Here is an 18,734-nt window from a genome sequence, read left to right as displayed (position 1 = left end):
AGAAGCGAATTGTTTCCCAGGTGAGGAGAAGAGCAGAACCTTAGACAATCCACTCCAAGAGCTTGAGGTGCAGCCAGTTCCGTCTGTCCTCCAGTCTTCCCCACCCCATCCCACTAGCTCTGCGAGGCAGAGCTTTCTTGTTTTCATATCATATATGAAAAGAATGGCCGGGCGCGGTGGCTCACGCCTGTAATCCCAGTACTTTGGGAGGCCGAGGCGGGCGGATCACGAGGTCAGGGGTTTGAGACCAGCATGGCCAACATGGTGAAACCCGTCTCTACCAAAAATACAAAAATTAGCCGGCCCTGGTGCCACGCGCCGGTAGTCCCAGCTACTCGGGAGGCTGAGGCAGGAGAATCGCTTGAACCCGGGAGGCAGAGGTTTCAGTGAGCTTCGACTGCGCCATTTTATACCAGCCTGGGCGACAGAGAAAGACTCCGTCTCAAAAAAAGAAAAAAGAAAGAAAGAAATTGATGAGGCTCAGAATCGATGGATCGCACAGTCCCACAACTACACAGCCAAGACCAGAACTCGGGTTCACACCCCCAAGTGTGGTTCTGTAACCCCGTTTTGCTGACGCCAGTGAGGATGCAGAGGGCAGAGATGGCCTATCCTTAGCAGAGACCAACCTGCACCCTAGCCAGCAGAGCACGCAGTTGGAGGCTTTTCTTTCTATATCTCAAAGCCTGCTGTGATGGGGGATCTGGTTCTGCCCTTTCCCTCCTCTGCCTCTCCTGGCCCGCCTACCCGGGAACTCCCCTGCTGGAGCCTCTGGGAGGGGAGCGGTGCAGTCCGCCCGCGTCATCTGATGCTGTTTCCTGCAGGAGGGAGAAGAGCGGAAAAAAGTGAAACTCCACCCTCCACCTCTGCCTCCCGCCCCCGAGGCCAAAGTACAAAGGGAGGAGGAAGAAGGGAGCGGGGTCGGAGCCGTCGGGGCCAAAGGAGCCGGGGCCAGGAACAGGCAGTCTGAGCCCAACTGTGGACGCTCCCTCCACCCCCGCGCAAAAAGACCCAACCGGAGTTGAGGCGCTGCCCCTGGAGGCCCCACCTTACGCTTGGCGGGGGCCGGAGCCAGGCTCCCAGGACTGCTCCAGGACCGAGGGAAGCTCGGGCCCCTCCAAGCTAGCCATGGTGAGGCGTCGGAGGCCCCGGGGCCCCACCCCCCCGGCCTGACCACACTGCCCTGGGTGCCCTCCTCCAGAAGCCCGAGATGCGGGGGGCTGGGAGGCGACACTCCTGGCTCCCCAGAGAGGCGTGGGTCTGGGGCTGAGGGCCAGGGCCCGGATGCCCAGGTTCCGAGACTAGGGCCTCGGCAGCCAGCGGGGGTGGGGACCACCGGCACCCAGAGAAGGTCCTCCACACATCCCAACGCCGGCTCCCGGCCATGGAGCCCTTGAAGAGCCTCTTCCTCAAGAGCCCTCTAGGGTCATGGAATGGCAGTGGCAGCGGGGGTGGTGGGGGCAGTGGAGGAGGCCGGCCTGAGGGATCTCCAAAGGCAGCAGGTTATGCCAACCCGGTGTGGACGGCCCTGTTCGACTACGAGCCCAGTGGGCAGGACGAGCTGGCCCTGAGGAAGGGTGACCGTGTGGAGGTGCTGTCCCGGGACGCAGCCATCTCAGGAGACGAGGGCTGGTGGGCAGGCCAGGTGGGTGGCCAGGTGGGCATCTTCCCGTCCAACTATGTGTCTCGGGGTGGCGGCCCGCCCCCCTGCGAGGTGGCCAGCTTCCAGGAGCTGCGGCTGGAGGAGGTGATCGGCATTGGAGGCTTCGGCAAGGTGTACCGGGGCAGCTGGCGAGGTGAGCTGGTGGCTGTGAAGGCAGCTCGCCAGGACCCCGATGAGGACATCAGTGTGACAGCTGAGAGCGTTCGCCAGGAGGCCCGGCTCTTCGCCATGCTAGCACACCCCAACATCATTGCCCTCAAGGCTGTGTGCTTGGAGGAGCCCAACCTGTGCCTGGTGATGGAGTATGCAGCTGGTGGACCCCTCAGCCGAGCTCTGGCAGGGCGGCGCGTGCCTCCCCATGTGCTGGTTAACTGGGCTGTGCAGATTGCCCGTGGGATGCACTACCTGCACTGCGAGGCCCTGGTGCCCGTCATCCACCGCGACCTCAAGTCCAACAACAGTGAGTTTCTGGCGGCATGGTTACGGGTGGCATGGCTCTGGCACACACCTGCTCCCAACCTTCCACTGAGCCTAGCTTGGGGTCTACTGCAGGTAGGAGCACTCACCCTAGAGGGTCCCAGCTGACCAGGTGCCCATGGGCTCAAGCTAGCCCCCAAACAGAGCTCCAGGCACCCAGAAGAGTCTTCCTGTCCCAGCTTCAGAAGTCCTTGACCCCAGCCTGCAGCTGCGGTTTGGACAAGTTAAGAAATTGAGATTTCTCAGGTGGGCCATAAGCATCCTGCCCAGCTCTGGCTCCCACCTCAAGGAAGTCCTCTGGAAGCTCGCGCTCCCCATCTTCTCCTCCCCTAAATTCATATTCGTGGAGTTGGTGCTCTGTCCTCTTCTGTCATCATGGGCAGCTCCTCCAGAACAGGTATCTCAGAGGGGGAAGCCCTCCTTGGCAGTCAAGGCCAAGGCCAGGGCTGGAATTCTAGCCTAGCCCTCCCTGGCTGCATGACCTCTAGCTCGTTACTCCAACTCGGAGCCTCAATTTCAGACTCTGTAAAAAGGGAGCGTGAAACAGCTCAACAGCCTGGGCAAGCCTGACCTGCGATCCCCAACCCGCAGCGGGTCCTCAGCCATGATGGACATTTGAGGGCTGGATCACCAAGAGGGCCTAGCCTGGAATCAGTGCTTGGGGTGGGAGTGCTGGGCTAAGGGAGACTCCATCTCCCACCATTTTAAGCCCCCAACACGCTTTCCATCATGGCCCAAGAGAAGCAAGTAGTAGCTTCAGAGGGCTTCCTGGTGCACGCAGCATTTAGAGAGCGAAGGCATGGAAGCAGGACCTAGCACACAGCAGGGACCAGGAGCAGGGGCCTCCTAGAGCCCAGGGTGCAGGCTGGAGAGCAGCAGTAGGAAATGCAGGAGGGGCCAGGCTCAGTGGGGTCACTGGAAAAGCATGAGACATTCTTAGAGGAGGGTCCATGTGGATATTTTGAGCCTCCTGGCCTGGGCTGACCATAGACAAGGGGCTTGCAGGAAACAGAGTGCTGAGCCCCAGGTATCCAAGTTCTTGCCAGGGCTGGAGGAGCCGGGGAGGCCTGCCAACCACCCCACCCACTCTTCTCATCCCTGGTAAGGTGCAGTTCCCACCTCTCAGCCTCAACCCTGGGCTCTATCTAGGGACCCCCACTACCTGCCCCAAGCTGAGGGGGATTCCCCGAAGGCGCAGGGGGAGGGGACTCCCATCTTCTGTTTTTCCTCCGTTTTCTTTCCAGAAAAAATGGAACAATAGCCCAGGCCCCTGCTCCCCACCCTCCCCTCTGCTTCCTGCGTTTCCTGCTGCCCCGAGCCGGCTTCCTGTCCCTGCTCCAGCCCCTGCTCCCTCCCTAGCCCAGCTGCCTGCAGGGGAGGAAAGAGCTGGGGGTGGAGGGCTTGCGGGAGGAAGGAGCCTGGAACTGCTGCCCCACTCCCCCTAGTTCCCCTGCTTCCCTCTCAGAGTCTGGGAGTTGGTGGTAAAGGGGAGGCAAGGTGCCCTCAGCCTCCCTGAGCCTGGCATTTAACCTCGGAGACCCCAGTCTTAGGCCCAAGTTGCTGTCTGCGGGATTGGGGTGGGGGGAGTCCCTGGGCTTGGGGGGGCACAAGCAGGAAACAATGGCATGATTTTCCTGGACAATGGGGGCCTTGTGAGGAAGCCTGGCGGGGAGAGGAGGGGGAATTCTCCAGGCCCACGAGTCACAGGACTGACCAGCCAGCTCGGCCTGGGCCTGACCTCCCCCAGTTCTCCCCAAAAGGACTCCCCCTCCCAAGTGGGAGACCTGGCCCATGCCTCCCAGAAAGGAGAAGTGGGGACCACGGAAGGGAAGAGGAAGAGGCGTGAGCTGCCCAGGCCACTCCCGAGCCCCACAGAGGCCAGCCTAGGGAGGGAGCTGGTGGCCAGGTCCCTGTCAGAGGCCAGGGAGCCCTAAAGGGGCACTGAGAGCTTCCCCTAGCTTCGGGGTCTCTGGCCCATTCTCTGGGTGACCCCTGACCTCCCATGCCTGGGGTCTACATCAGGGGTCTGGGGTCTACCGGAACAGCAGCTTGAGTTGGGACAATTGAAAGCACAGAGAGGCAGCTTGGAGAGAAAGCAGAGGATGGGGCTTAGCAGCTGGCAGAGCCGGGAGCGGGGAGGCAGCAGAAAGGCCACAAGCACAAAGAAGTCCTGAAACTTTGGGTGAGTTGCTGCCCCTCTCTGGGCCTCAGATTCCCCACCTGAAAAAGGTGGAGAGTGGCTACCCGGCCTGAGATACTGGAACAGCACTTTGCCAGTCTCGGATGCCACAAGTGGCTGGAGACCGGGCCAAGCAGCAGCAAGTGTTGGTCTTCAAAGGGGGAGTTGGGCCCTGGCACCGGGGGAAGTGCCCATTTCCACTCCACCCACTGCCCCAGCCTGTGCGTTTCCCCTTTGGAATGAGCTTGTCGTGGGGGGCTTGCTAAATGGTCAGGTCCCCAGCCTCCAGCAGGCAGACCGGAGGCTATTGTGAAGCTGGCAGTAAGGAGGGACAGAGGAGGGAGAGGAGGGTGGAGATACAATATGAACTTTAGGACAACTGGCCTTTAGGATGCTTCTGCCAGGTGGCAGCCCCTATGCAAAAGCTTTAAAAGTGTGGTCTTGACCGGGCGCGGTGGCTCAAGCCTGTAATCCCAGCACTTTGGGAGGCCGAGGCGGGCGGATCACAAGGTCAGGAGATCAAGACCATCCTGGCGAACACGGTGAAACCCTGTCTCTACTAAAAAAAAAAAAAAAAAAAAAAAAAAAAAAATGTGGTCTTGTTTCGTGCTCGTGACAGCCGTCTGAGGAGGGTTTTGTTGTCATCCTCGGCTTGATGAAGTGTTCAGGATTTGGCTCCAGGGTCTGGCTCAGAGGAGTAGGTGGATTTTGAGACCATTCTCTGGATTAGGAAAAGTTGCAGGAAAATCTACTGGGCATGCCGGGATAGTAAAGGTGGTCATGGAGGGCACCTGGACATTAGGTAGAGCTGCTGAGGGGTAGCTGAACCAATTTGTCTGGCCTGGAGTTGCAAATGTGGAAGATGCCAGTAGGGAGAGGGAGCTGGTACCTGGAAGAGGCTGAGTCAGCCAGGGGCTGTGGGCAGAGGTTGAGGAGAGGCCATGCTCTGAGAAGCACCAGCGCTGAAATGGCTGAAGGTGGAGGACGCAGAAACAGCCAAGCAGCCAGGGGCTGTGGGGGCTGAGGACGGTGGGGCAGCGGGGACGGCTGGCAGCAGTGTGAGATGCCTCCTCAAGGCCCAGGTGGCCTGGCCAGCAGCAGGATCAGGGCATGTGGCTTTAAGCCCTGAAAAATGAGCACCCTGGTTCTGCCACCTCCTCTGGGAAGTCTTCCCTGACTCACCATGCTGTATTAGGTGCCCTTCCCATCTGCTCCACCCTGTGCCCTATGCTGCCCCCATGACAGTCGTGTCACATGGGGCAGGAGAGCTGGGAGGTGTGCCCTGACATGGGTCCAGAAACATGGTTGACTTGATATTGCTTGTCTTCCACAGTGCAGTTGGCTGTAACCAGAAAAGTAGAGGGGCCCTTCAGACCCTTCATGACTCTATGACTTTGTCCTCTTTCTATTCCTCGAAAACTTCTCTCACTTGAGTCATTCCTGTCCTGGTGAGAGATTTGCAAGTTGCTGCTTCTCCTCTTTGTACCAAGTACGGTGGCCCCACTTGGGTTAAAGCCACGAGCCCCTGCCAAGTCTGACCATCCACGCCTACATTTACCCCAAGCTCCTCCTTTGTGGCCAAGAACCATCACTTTCTTGGACCCCACCCTTTCTCTTCCCTTCCAGCTGCATCGGTAGGTATCTTTTGGAATCTTTGCCTTGGAAGTGGCTGCACTTGCCACAGTGTGATGTGGGCACTAGGGGCCTGTGGTACCTGCTGGGCTTCTTTTCTCACCAAGAGCTTCCCTCTTGCTCCCCACTCCAAGGGGCGTTCTGATTCACGCTCCTGCCTCAACAAAGTGACAGGACACTCACAGATCTCTCTTGAAATCAAAGCCATAAATGCCCAGGCCAGGCGCGGTGGCTCACATCTGTAATCCTAGCACTTTGGGAGGCCAAGGCGGGTGGATCACAAGGTTAGGAAATCAAGACCGTCCTGGCTAACACGGTGAAACCCCATCTCTGCTAAAAATACAAAAAATTAGCTGGGCGCGGTGGGTGGCAGGCGCCTATAGTCCCAGCTACTTGCAAGGCGAGGCAGGAAAATGTCATGAACCCGGGAGGCGGAGCTTGCAGTGAGCGGAGATCACACCACTACACTCCAGCCTGGGTGATAGAGCGAGACTCCGTTTCAAAAAAAAAGCCCAGAGCTGCCACCTTGCCAATTTTGTTTCAGTGTAGTCTTAGGGAAAAGCTAGAACACTGGTTTCAGAGCCACACAGACCAGGTTGTAATCTCTGCTGTATTTGTTTTATGACCTCTGCCAAGTCATTTCCCTGCTTGGTTTCCTCATCTGTGAAACGTGAAAAATATTATCTAGCTCATAAATGGTTTTGAGTGCTAGGGCTGAGTGTGAAATGTCTGTCGTCGACCAGGTGCGGTGGCTCACGCCTGTAATCCTAGCACTTTGGGAGGCGAGGCGGGCAGATCACCTGAGGTTGGGAGTTCGAGACCAGCCTGATCAACATGGAGAAATCCTGTCTCTACTAAAAATACAAAATTAGCTGGGCATGGTGGCGCATGCCTGTAATCCCACTACTTGGGAGGCTGAGGCGGGAGAATCGCTTGAACTCGGGAGGTGGAGGTTGCAGTGAGCCAAGATCATGCCACTGCACTCAGCCTGGGCAACAAGAGCGAAACTCCATCTCAAAAAAAAAAAAAAAAAAGAAAAGAAATGTGTGACTTCAAGTAGGTCCTCAAGATCTAGACCAAGTCACCTCTGTGCCCCCAGGACCCAGCCAGGATGTCCGTCAGATGAGTTTGCTCCCAGCTTTTACCCTGTCCCCACCACCTGATCCTGGAGCATCCACAATCTAGCCCCTCTTCTCTAGTTTTGCTGCTGCAGCCCATTGAGGGTGACGACATGGAGCACAAGACCCTGAAGATCACCGACTTTGGCCTGGCCCGAGAGTGGCACAAAACCACACAAATGAGTGCCGCGGGCACCTACGCCTGGATGGCTCCTGAGGTTATCAAGGCCTCCACCTTCTCTAAGGGCAGTGACGTCTGGAGGTGCGGCCCTCGGTGGGGCTGGACAGGGGCTGCAGAGGGCAGAGGTGGCTGCCTAAGTCTAGGGCTGGGCCAAGTCCAGGGACAGGGATCCAAACCACTTAGCTCCTAGTTGCTTTTGGGTGAAGTGGCAGTAAGGGGGTGTGGGTTGGGAGAAAAAAGGGAACACAGACCTGTTGTCTCGCCCACAGTTTTGGGGTGCTGCTGTGGGAACTGTTGACCGGGGAGGTGCCGTACCGTGGCATTGACTGCCTTGCTGTGGCCTATGGCGTAGCTGTTAACAAGCTCACACTGCCCATCCCATCCACCTGCCCCGAGCCCTTCGCACAGCTTATGGCAGGTAAGAGGACGGGGCGGGGGGAGCAGGTGAGGGGCAGAGCTCCCTGGCCCAGGACATATCCACCCACAGACCCCTTCTTATTCTGTCCCCGCTGCACGCCGTGCCCCTAGACTGCTGGGCGCAGGACCCTCACCGCAGGCCCGACTTCGCCTCCATCCTGCAGCAGTTGGAGGCGCTGGAGGCACAGGTCCTACGGGAAATGCCGCGGGACTCCTTCCATTCCATGCAGGAAGGCTGGAAGCGCGAGATCCAAGGTCTCTTCGACGAGCTGCGAGCCAAGGAAAAGGTGTGAGGAATCAGGGGACCCAACGTTGGCAGGAGTGTCTCCCTGATCTTCCTGGGGCAGAGTTGGGGCGGGCGCCGCCGGGATCGGTGCCAGGTGCCAGGGTGACCTCTTCTCCTTCGCTGTCTCGGGCGCAGGAACTACTGAGCCGCGAGGAGGAGCTGACGCGAGCAGCGCGCGAGCAGAGGTCACAGGCGGAGCAGTTGCGGCGGCGCGAGCACCTGCTGGCCCAGTGGGAGCTAGAGGTGTTCGAGCGCGAGCTGACGCTGCTGCTGCAGCAGGTGGACCGCGAGCGACCGCACGTGCGCCGCCGCCGCGGCACATTCAAGCGCAGCAAGCTCCGGGCGCGCGACGGCGGCGAGCGCATCAGCATGCCACTCGGTGAGGGGCGGGCCCCGGGGCGCCCCCCGCCATTGGCTGCGAGGGCGGGGGGGTGGAGCCAGGCCTGTGTGCTGACCGCGCTGGGATTGGTTTAGGGTGTTGTGGGTGGGCCCGAGAGTTGAAGGCTGGGAGGGGTGGGGCCAGGAGTGTTTTTTTCTGTCTGTGGGCGGGTTCTGGCGGAAGTATTTGCATGTCGGTCTGGGAGTAGCTGCGACCGGGAAGGGGTGGGGTTCACGAAAGTTCTGGGAAGGTCTAGGGGGCGGGCGGGCCGGCGCCCGGGCATCTCCGACGCAGACTAGTAGCTTTTCTTATCCAGAACCAGCGGCTCAAGAAAGCAGTGAGGCTGGCAACAGTCTCATAGCCACCGTGCCGCTCCCTGTGCGGCCTGGGAGCCGGCCTTGGGCCCCTGCAGGTTGGGGTCCTGGCTCTCCTTCATCACAAACCTGAACCCTGCTCCCCCCAACCTAAACCGCAGACTTCAAGCACCGCATCACCGTGCAGGCCTCACCCGGCCTTGACCGGAGGAGAAACGTCTTCGAGGTTGGGCCTGGGGATTCGCCCACCTTCCCCCGGTTCCGGGCCATCCAGTGTAAGAAACCTCGCCTCTCATGCCTCTCTCCGCCCCCCAGCCCCCTTATTCTCTTTCAGACCTTATCCTTGGAGGTGGATCGCACTCACTATCGCCTCTTTCCGTCTGCCCCCGGGCTCCCTGCACTAGGTCTAGACTGTTACCTCTGAACTCCCCAGGCAGCATTAATTGTACTTATTTTTTTAGTCAAATAATTGTATGACACTATGTACTACTAATTTTTTAAATGGTTTACTAATATTAATATCTTGCAATAATTCTATTAGGTTGCTATTTTTATTGTTAATCTAAGTTTTATGGATGAGAAAAGTGAAAAAAGTAACTTGCTACACAGTTAATAGGTGGAAGAGCCAGAATCAAATCCAGGCAGTTGGTGTCCTTGTCTGTACTAATTACTAAGTAGCAAATGTCAGCTGAACGGCTAGATGAGATGCCCCACCCCACTGTGGGGTGATAGACCCAAACCCATCTATCTTGCCCAAAGCTCACCCTGGGAATGGTACAGGGCCCACCCTGCTCCCCATACTCTAAAGTAGTTACCCTTGAAGCCTGACTCTGATGATGGAGGGAGGATAAAGATTATCTCCAATTCCATCGGTTTCCTCTGTAGTGGAGCCTGCAGAGCCAGGCCAGGCATGGGGCCGCCAGTCCCCCCGACGTCTGGAGGACTCAAGCAATGGAGAGCGGCGAGCATGCTGGGCTTGGGGTCCCAGTTCCCCCAAGCCTGGGGAAGCCCAGAATGGGAGGTGAGTACCTGAGTGCCCCCCAAACCCAGCATCATCTGCTTTCCCCAAGTCCTGGAATTCCTAAAGCACCCCTCCTTGTCCTCCCATCACCAGGAGAAGGTCCCGCATGGACGAAGCCACATGGTACCTGGATTCAGATGACTCATCCCCCTTAGGATCTCCTTCCACACCCCCAGCACTCAATGGTGAGTGGCCTTCCTCCCTCGGCAGAATCTGGCTGAGTTCCTTCCGTGGGCACCTTGGGGAGGCCATGAGAGGCGAGCAGGCAAAGCAGGAGTCCTGCCCTGGTTGCTCTCATTCTAGAGAGTAGGAAACCAAGGCTGAGACAGGACAGAACTGATCTTGGAACCCAGGTCTGACCTACAGGCCCACGGTCAAGCGGCATACAGCCCAGGCCTCGGCTTGGGGCCCAGAGTCTCATCCCCTTGTTCAGACCTGGCTTGTAAGAAGGCTCTTCCCTGTCTCTGTGGCAGCCCCTGTACCTTTAGCAGGCTCCAGGGAGAAAGGAAAGACAGGAAGCCCACCGAGCATTTGGTACCAAGGGAAGCTGGGCCCAGAGGGGAAGAAATCAGCCTGTGTTGGGTGGAGCCAGACTAGTGTTAGCCACACTGTGCTTCTCAGAGTCCCTTCTGGGAGCCTCTAGGTGAAGAAGAGAATGAGAAGGCTGAGCAGGCAGGATCCAGGACCCATTCTCACCACATCCAGGATAGTTCAGGGCCTTTCTGTTCTCCGTGATGGTAACTGCCCTACTGTGCCAGGCATTCCCTCCAAGCATTGATGAAGAGGGGCTACTATTACCCCATATTACAGATAAGGAAACTGAGGCTCTGAGAGGTGAAGTAACCTACCTTAAACCCCCAGCTGAGGATTTGAACCCAGAGAGACTTCAGCTCCCATGCTTGTAGTGAGCTCAGAAGCTTTCACTTGAAGAAAGGGCTTCTCACATACAGACTGCTTAGGAAGCCAGAGGGTCAGGCAGAGAGCAGGGCTCCAGCATTGCGGGGAGGAGGGCTCACTCAGCTCAACACTGCTCAGCTCTGACTGAGGCCAGAAAGTTACAGCCTCCCTTGCCTGTGAGTCCCTGTGTCAACCTAGGGACCACTCTCAGAGCCCCCACACCTGCTGCTCACAGCCAGAATGTAGGACCCGCTTAGCCGCTCTCAGAAGAGTCCAGTTCAGCAAGCTGTTTAAACTCCTGCCATCCCACCCAGCCCATCACCTCTACCATTCCCTGAGCTACACTGGATAGTCATAACAACAGCTAACCTTTGTTGGGTCTCTTCTATGTGCCAAGCAGTTTTGTGAGGGGAGTAGTAGTATTGGCCTCATTTTACAACAGAGGAAACTGAGGCACAGAGCGATTAAGTGGTTTGATGTAAGACACCCAGTAGAGCAGAGATTTGAACCGAAGTCTGTCTGTCTGACCACAGAGGCAGAGCCCCAGACCTCCATCCGCCCCACTATTTGCTGCTCCTGCAGCTGCAGTGCCCCCAGCATCTGTCCTGCAGGGACTGAACTGAGAACTGGAAGGCCAAGGAGGCTTCTTGAATTCACTTGCTCTAAAATGTACCAGGCCAGATGGGCCAAAGGAGAACTTGAGGGCCTGTCAACCCAGGTGTGTAGGTTGAAGCAGGTCCTGACTATTCCGCAGAACCCTCTGGCCCTGAGCTCCCAGAAGCAGGGGCACAAGGGGTCTGGACCCCATCGTTCTCAAGCTTACCCCATGTTTTTTTTATTCAAGGAATTTGTTAATTATTTATCAAGAGAAACTATTTATTAGCTCATATATTCATGAATAGTTCAGGTCAGTGACAAACTTCTAAGTAATTCAACCCAAAGAAATTCTTCATATTCCAAAATCACTTTGCATTCTGAGAGATACCAGCCGCCTTCATCTCCTCGAAATATTTCATGGCATCATACCTTCGTAGAAATCTGTGCCCGTAGAGATCTGAAATGCCTTCTTTCTTGGTTCAGCCACAGCAAACTGAGAGAGCCGCAGCCCCCAGGGATACAACGAATGCTCCCACAATATGAAATTGCAGATGTGTGGCCAGAAGGCCACCCGCCTGAGGTTTCGTGAAAGCACTGGAAACCATGGTAGTTAACTGTTCTTTTTTTTTTTTTTTTTTTTTTTTTTTTTTGAGACGGAGTCTCGCTCTGTTGCCCGGGCTGGAGTGCAGTGGCCGGTTCTCAGCTCACTGCAAGCTCCGCCTCCCGGGTTTATGCCATTCTCCTGCCTCAGCCTCCGAGTAGCTGGGACTACAGGCGCCCACCACCTCGCCCGGCTAGTTTTTTGTGTTTTTTTTTTAGTAGAGACGGGGTTTCACCGTGTTAGCCAGGATGGTCTCGATCGCCTGACCTCGTGATCCGCCCGTCTCGGCCTCCCAAAGTGCTGGGATTACAGGCTTGAGCCACCGCGCCCGGCCTAACTGTTCTTGATAAGAGTCTGTCAGCCTCAACACCAATGCCCTTCCTGGCTGATGAAGAAATGGATTGCCACTTGCCCCAAAAGGATGTCAGCTGCCGCAGCTCAGTGGCTGGCTGAGCACGTGGTTCCCCTAGCCCAATTCCACACTCCACGCACCATCTGGGTCCGTGAAAATACATGACATTGACCTCACAGCCACCCACAGAAACCCAGTTAAGAATCAAAGAATGGGGCCTCACAGAGATCCCAGACCCTGTGAGATGGTCCCAGGCATAAGCCACACCACTAGAGAGCCACACACCCCATCACCCTGTCCCCAGCAGCCTGTTCTGGCCCCTGGAGAGCTGGTTGCAAGGAGTGGCACATTGGCAGGGTACACTCAGCTACACTGATAGCAACTGCCCTGTGAAGCTTGTTGCCTTGGAGTCAATAACTACGTGGCTGTGTCCTCCCTATGAGGCCCCACGGAAGCGGTTTCACCTCTGTCTATCTTTGGGTCAAGAAGAGTCACGCAGTTTTCTCCTAAACAACAGAGTTGCTAACTCTTTCTGCCAGGAAGTTTAGAGGCAGATTCAAATCCTAGCTGGATTATGTTGACCAAGTCACTTACCCTTCAGAACCTCAGTTTCTCAGGCCATTGACTGCAGGAACTTCTGTTCATTCTCATTTTGTCTGCTGGACCCTATCTTCTCTTCCCTTTGTTTCATTTCTCTCTCTTATTAGTTAAGACAGAGTCTATTTCTATCACCCAGGCTGGAGTGCAGTGGCACAATCATGACTCTCTGCAAACTCTGCCTCCCGGGCTCAAGTGATCTCCCACCTCAGCTTCCTGAGTAGCTGGGACTACAGATGCATGCCATGTTTGGTTAATTTTTGTATTTTTTGTAGAGATGGCGTTTTGCCATGTTGCCCAGGCTGGGCTGGGCTTAAGCAGTTCACTCACCTCAGCCTCCCAAAATGCTGGCATTACAGGTGTGAGCCACCATACCCGGCTTTCTCTTGCTATTTTTGTTTTGTTTTGTTTTGTTTTTTGAGGAGTCTTGTTCTGTCGCCCAGGCTGGAGTGCAGTGCTGTGACCTCAGCTCACTTCAGCCTGCACCTCCCAGGTTCAAGCAATTCTCCTCCCTCAGCCTCCCCAGTAGCTGGGATTACAGGTATGTGCCACCATGCCCAGCTAATTTTTTTTGTTGTTGTTTTTGAGATGAAGTGACGTTCTGTTGCCCAGGTTGGAGTGCAGTGGCGCAATCTCAGCTCACTAGAACCTCCACCTCCCGGGTTCAAATGATTCCCCTGCCTCAGCCTCCCATGTAGCTGGGATTACAGGCATGTGCCAAAACACCCAGCTACTTATTGTATTTTTAGTAGAGACGAGGTTTCGCCATGTCGGCCAGGCTGGTCCCGAACTCCTGACCTCAAGTGAGCCGCCTGCTTTATCTTGCCAAAGTGCTGGGGTTACAAGCGTGAACCACCGGCCTAATTTTTGTATTTAGTAGAGACGGGGTTTCACCATGTTGGCCAGGCTAGTCTCGAACTCCTGACTTCAAGTGATCTGCCCTACTTGGCCTCCCAAAGTGCTGGGATTATAGGCATGCGCCACCGCTCCCAGCCTCTCTTGCTTTTTTTTTTTTTGGTTGAGATGGAGTCTTGCTCTGTCACCCAGGCTGGAGTGCAGTGGCGGGGTCACAGCTCACTGCAACCTCCGCCTCCTGGGTTCGAGTGATTCTGCTGCCTCAGCCTCCCAAGTAGCTGAGACTATAGGTGTGTGCCACCATGCCCTGCTAATTTTTGTATTTTTTAGTAGAGACAGGGTTTCACCATGTTGGCGAGGATGGTCTCGATTTCTTGACCTCCTGATCCGCCTGCCTTGGCCTCCCAAAGTGCTGGGATTACAGGTGTGAGCCACCGCATCCAGCCAGCTCTTGCTTTTTTTAAACATGATTTCCCCTCTTCTGTTTAAACTCACTGTAAATGATCAGTTCTTCACCAGCGAAGTGGGCGTGATAACGACAACCTCATGTGGTTGGTGCAAGGATTATAAAAATGGATTCTTCATCAAACAAGGATTTACTTTTTTTTTTTTTTTTTTGAGACGGAGTCTCGCTCTGTCACCCAGGCTGGAGTGCAGTGGCGCGATTTTGGCTCACTGCAAGCTCCGCCTCCTGGGTTCATGCCATTCTCCTGCCTCAGCCTCCCAAGTAGCTGGGACTACAGGCGCTGGCCATCACGCCCGGCTAATTTTTTTGTATTTTTAGTAGAGATGGGGTTTCACCATGTCAGCCAGGATGGGCTTGATCTCCTGACCTCGTGAAACGCCTGCCTAGGCCTCCCTAAGTGCTGGGATTACAGGCGTGAGCCACCGCGCCAGGCCCAGGGATTTGCATTTTAAGAGCCAGGCATCAACATATGAAACACTGCCCTGACCTCATCTGATGAAGGAGGCAGACTCACAAACAAGTCCAGTAGCACCTGTATGAGGCATAACATGAGCAATAACTGTGCAGGTTCAGGGAGATTTTGGGAAGGCTTCACAGAGGAAGTGACATCCCAGTGGGTCTTGGATGGTACATAAGAGGTCACTTACTGAAAGCTGAGGTGGGAAAGGTCAGCCAGCCAGAGCAAACTGTGTGCACAGGCATGCAGCTCACCAGACCCAAGGAAAAGGCAACCTGGCTGAACTCTGAGAAGAGTTGAGAGCCAAGGAGTCTCAGGACTGGGGCTGCGGACAGGGATCAAGGCACATGGGTCAGTAGATGTTGATTGAATGAATGAGTGAATGAAGCTGGAAGTGATGGGTAGTTTTTAAGCAGAGACCTGTCTTTAACAGGTTTGCATTTTAGAAGGATTCCCTTGTTCCTTCAGTGGCAGTGGCCAGGGTGGGAGTTGGGTGAGGTAAGAGGCAGAGAGTCTGAGTAAGAGTTGTGGCTGACAGAAGGGACTGTCAGCTCAGTCCTGGTTCATAGTAGAAGCTCACTTTTCCCAGCCTTGTATTTCTTCCTCCCGACATCCAACCAGCTTTTGCATTCCAGGCAGGAGGGGAAACACAGAGGGAGGAGGCCAGACTTTCTTCTAGTAGCAGTGGAGAGCCATAGCAGATTCTAGAGCCAAGGAGGGATCTGACAAAATCAGTGCTTGTGAAAGCCCATCCTAGAGGCCCTTCTCCTTAATGAGCGGTTTCCCCATCCCTGCCCAAGTGATCTAGAATGGAGTCAGGCCAACCCTAGACTGGAAAGTGGGACACTAGTGTCTTGAAATCTAGGGCAGAGTCTGATTGGGAAATGGTGGAGAGCAAAGGCTCTACTGCCCTGGCCTGGGGTGAAGCCAGCTCCACCTTTCACTGGCTGTACAGCTCCGCGCAAGCCGTCAACCTCTAAGCCTGGAACCCTCGGGCATGAGGATCAGACAACATAATGCCCCTATGTTATTCAGCTCAGGCCTGGCATAAATACCTACTCTGTAAATTAGCTGTGACCTTGGGCAAGGTATTGACCCCTCTGAACCTCAATGTCCTCCTTTCTAGAATAGGGACAGGGATTTGTGCTCCTCAAGGCTGCCATGTACGTTAGAGTTGACTGTGTGCATCTTACAAGCTACAGCTGGAGTGGGGGTGGGTGGGCAGAAGGGGCAGGGCTGCCAAGCCAGGAAGCGGGTGGGCACAGAGCATAGGGTGCCGGTCCCAGTCAGTGGGACCTGCCATGGCCCTGGACCTGGAGGTTGCCCCTGGCAGGCCACGGAGGCCCACCGTGACCTGGCCTCAGCCCTGCCTCCACTGGGACTGCCCATCCATCTTTGGGGTCTGGGTCACTGGCTGCCGTCAGGCTTTGCTGTCGCTTCCTCCGCCTGCATTGCCCTCCCCTCCCAGCAGCCATCTTGTGAAAGGCCGGAGTGTGGGTGCGTGGTAGGGAGGCCGTGGGACCTGTGGGACCAGGGAAGATGCTGGTAGAGGGCAGAACTCAATCCTTGTTCCAAGACCATGGAGAGGTCCTGGGCCCTCATCCGGAAGATGCATCAGCCACGCCCTCACCTGTGCCACCTCCGCCCCGCAGGTAACCCCCTACGGCCTAGCCTGGAGCCTGAGGAGCCCAAGAGGCCTCTCCCCGCAGAGCGCGGTAGCAGCTCTGGGACGCCCAAGCTGATCCAGCGCGCGCTACTGCGTGGCACTGCCCTGCTTGCCTCCCTGGGCCTCGGCCGCGACCTGCAGCCACCGGGAGGCCAAGGACGTGAGCGCGGGGATCCCCCCACAACACCCCCAACGCCAATGCCCGCGCCCTGCCCGACCGAGCCGCCCCCTTCCCCACTCATCCGCTTCTCGCCCAAGACGCCTGACTCCCCACCCACTCCTGCACCCCTGTTGCTGGACCTGGGTATCCCTGCAGGCCAGCGGTCAGCCAAGAGCCCCCGACGTGAGGAGCCGCCCCGCGGTGAGTGGCCTGAGGCCGGCCTGCTTCGCGGATGGGAGATGGGGGTCCCCAGGGAGGGAGGAGTGGCTGGGGACATGCAAGGAGGCAAGGCCAAGACCACAGTCATCTACTGGACCCTGAACCAGGCGCTTGGGATACTGAAGACCATGTAGGGAGCAGAGTTCTAAATTCAGCTATCAGGTGGTCCAGGCAGGTGGGGCGATGCCTGCTGTGAAATACCAGAAGTAATCAAGGCCAGGCAGTGGTGCAGGCCTGTGATCCCAGCACTTTGGGAGGATCACGTGAGCCTTGAAAGGTTGAGGCTGCAGTGAGCCGTGATCATGACACTGCACTCCAGCCTGGGCAACAGAGCATGTATGTAGTCATAATAGTAGCAAACTCCTGGTTCTTTACTTGTGTCAAGTACTCTTTACAAGGCTTTCCCGAGATGGTCTCATTCAGTCATAACAACCACAGAACTAAGTGCTCTTAGATGCCCGTTTTTAGATGAGGAAATTTAAGGCACAGAGATGAAGGGACCCAGAGCTCCCACAGCTGGTAAGTGGCAGGGCCGGGATCCACATCCAGGCCGGCCTGCTCCAGAGGCCTCACTCCTAACCATTATGAAAAAACAGAGGCACTGCAGAGCAGGAAGGGCCGTAGAAGTTGAGTCAAGTAGCTCACTGTGCAGATGGGGAAACTGAGGCCCAGAGCAGGGCAGTGTATCTTGGGGACCTCAGGAGTTGGTGGTTGCCTGACCTTGTGCCCCTCCTATATCTCACAGGAGGCACTGTCTCACCCCCACTGGGGACATCACGCTCTGCTCCTGGCACCCCAGGCACCCCACGTTCACCACCCCTGGGCCTCATCAGCCGACCTCGGCCCTCACCCCTTCGCAGCCGCATTGATCCCTGGAGCTTTGTGTCGGCTGGGCCACGGCCTTCTCCCCTGCCTTCACCACAGCCTGCACCCCGCCGGGCACCCTGGACCTTGTTCCCAGACTCAGACCCCTTCTGGGACTCCCCACCTGCCAACCCCTTCCGGGGAGGCCCCCAGGACTGCAGGGCACAGACCAAAGACATGGGTGCCCAGGCCCCTTGGGTGCCGGAGACGGGGCCTTGAGTGGGCCAGGCCACTCCCCCGAGCTCCAGCTGCCTTAGAGGAGTCACAGTATACACTGGAACAGGAGCTGGGCCAGCCTCTGCAGCTGCCTCAGTTTCCCCAGGGACCCCACCCCCGCTTTGGGGGTCAGGAACACTACACTGCACAGGAAGCCTTCACACTGGATGGGGGGCCTGCGCCCCCATACCTGAAACCTCCCAGCTCACCTGCCCTACTGGGGCCCGACACTGTACCCAGCTGGTTGGGAGGACCAGAGCCTGTCTCAGGGAATTGCCCGCAGGGGTGATGCAGGGAGGAGGGGAGGTGCAGGGAAGAGGGGCCGGCCTCAGCTGTCACCAGCACTTTTGACCAAGTCCTGCTACTGCGGCCCCTGCCCTAGGGCTTAGAGCATGGACCTCCTGCCCTGGGGGTCATCTGGGGCCAGGGCTCTCTGGGTGCCTTCCTGCTGCCCCAGCCAGGGTTGGAGTATTAGCCTTGGGATCCAATGAAGCCAGAAGCCAAATAAACTCAAAAGCTGTCTCCCCACATGTAGCCTGTCACCTTTCTTGGAGGTAACCAGGTGACCCAACCTATCATGCAACGCTGGTGTCCTGATGCCCCAACAATAGGCAGTTCCTTGCCTTGCACTGCATCCCTCTCCTGGGACCAAATCCACCAGCCTTGGTGAGTCATTCAAGGCTTTTCTCTGCCAGGTGCGGTGGCTCACTCCTGTAATCACAGCACTTTGGGAGGCCAAGGCCAGTGGGTCACATGAGGTCAGGAGTTCAAGACCAACCTGGCAACATAGTGAAACCCCATCTCTACTAAAAATACAAAAATTAGCCAGGTATGGGGGTGCATGCCTGTAGTCCCAGCTACTCTGGAGGCTGAAGCAGGAGAATTGCTTGAACCTGGAAGGTAGAGGTTGCAGTGGGCCAGTATCGCGCCACTGCACTCCAGCCTGGGCAACAGAGCAAGACTCTGTTTCAAAAAAAAAAAAAGTGTAGGCCGGGCGCGGTGGGTCATGCCTGTAATCCCAGCACTTTTGGAGGCTGAGGCGGACGGATCACAAGGTCAGGATTTCGAGACCAGCCTGGCCAATATGGTGAAACCCCGTCTACACTTAAAAAAAAAAAAA

At 56.5% G+C, this 18,734-nt stretch overlaps 1 protein-coding gene across 1 annotated transcript; it reads left to right on the top strand.

The window, feature by feature from the left end:
• The first annotated feature begins 899 nt into the window (after positions 1–899).
• Positions 900–18,142, top strand: MAP3K11 (mitogen-activated protein kinase kinase kinase 11). Its single transcript, XM_010366476.2, has 10 exons — positions 900–2,123; positions 7,151–7,331; positions 7,520–7,668; positions 7,779–7,954; positions 8,089–8,332; positions 8,808–8,921; positions 9,532–9,667; positions 9,761–9,852; positions 16,142–16,516; positions 17,280–18,142. The coding sequence occupies exons 1-10, from the start codon at positions 1,385–1,387 to the stop codon at positions 17,615–17,617; spliced, it is 2,544 nt and encodes an 847-aa protein (XP_010364778.2). The 5' UTR covers positions 900–1,384; the 3' UTR covers positions 17,618–18,142.
• The last annotated feature ends 592 nt before the right edge of the window (positions 18,143–18,734 follow it).

The sequence above is a fragment of the Rhinopithecus roxellana genome, chromosome 15 (assembly GCF_007565055.1).
Source record: "Rhinopithecus roxellana isolate Shanxi Qingling chromosome 15, ASM756505v1, whole genome shotgun sequence".
Classification (NCBI taxonomy): Eukaryota; Metazoa; Chordata; class Mammalia; order Primates; family Cercopithecidae; genus Rhinopithecus; species Rhinopithecus roxellana.
Note: the sequence above shows the minus strand (reverse complement) of the source record. Positions and strands in the feature narration are given on the sequence as shown.

Coding starts and splice junctions, on each gene's coding strand:
- MAP3K11 (XM_010366476.2), top strand. CDS start 1,385: ATGGAGCCCTTGAAGAGCCTCTTCCTCAAGAGCCCTCTAGGGTCATGG. Junction 7,332..7,519: donor AAGGGCAGTGACGTCTGGAG/GTGCGGCCCTCG, acceptor TCTCGCCCACAG/TTTTGGGGTGCTGCTGTGGG. Junction 7,955..8,088: donor AGCTGCGAGCCAAGGAAAAG/GTGTGAGGAATC, acceptor TCTCGGGCGCAG/GAACTACTGAGCCGCGAGGA.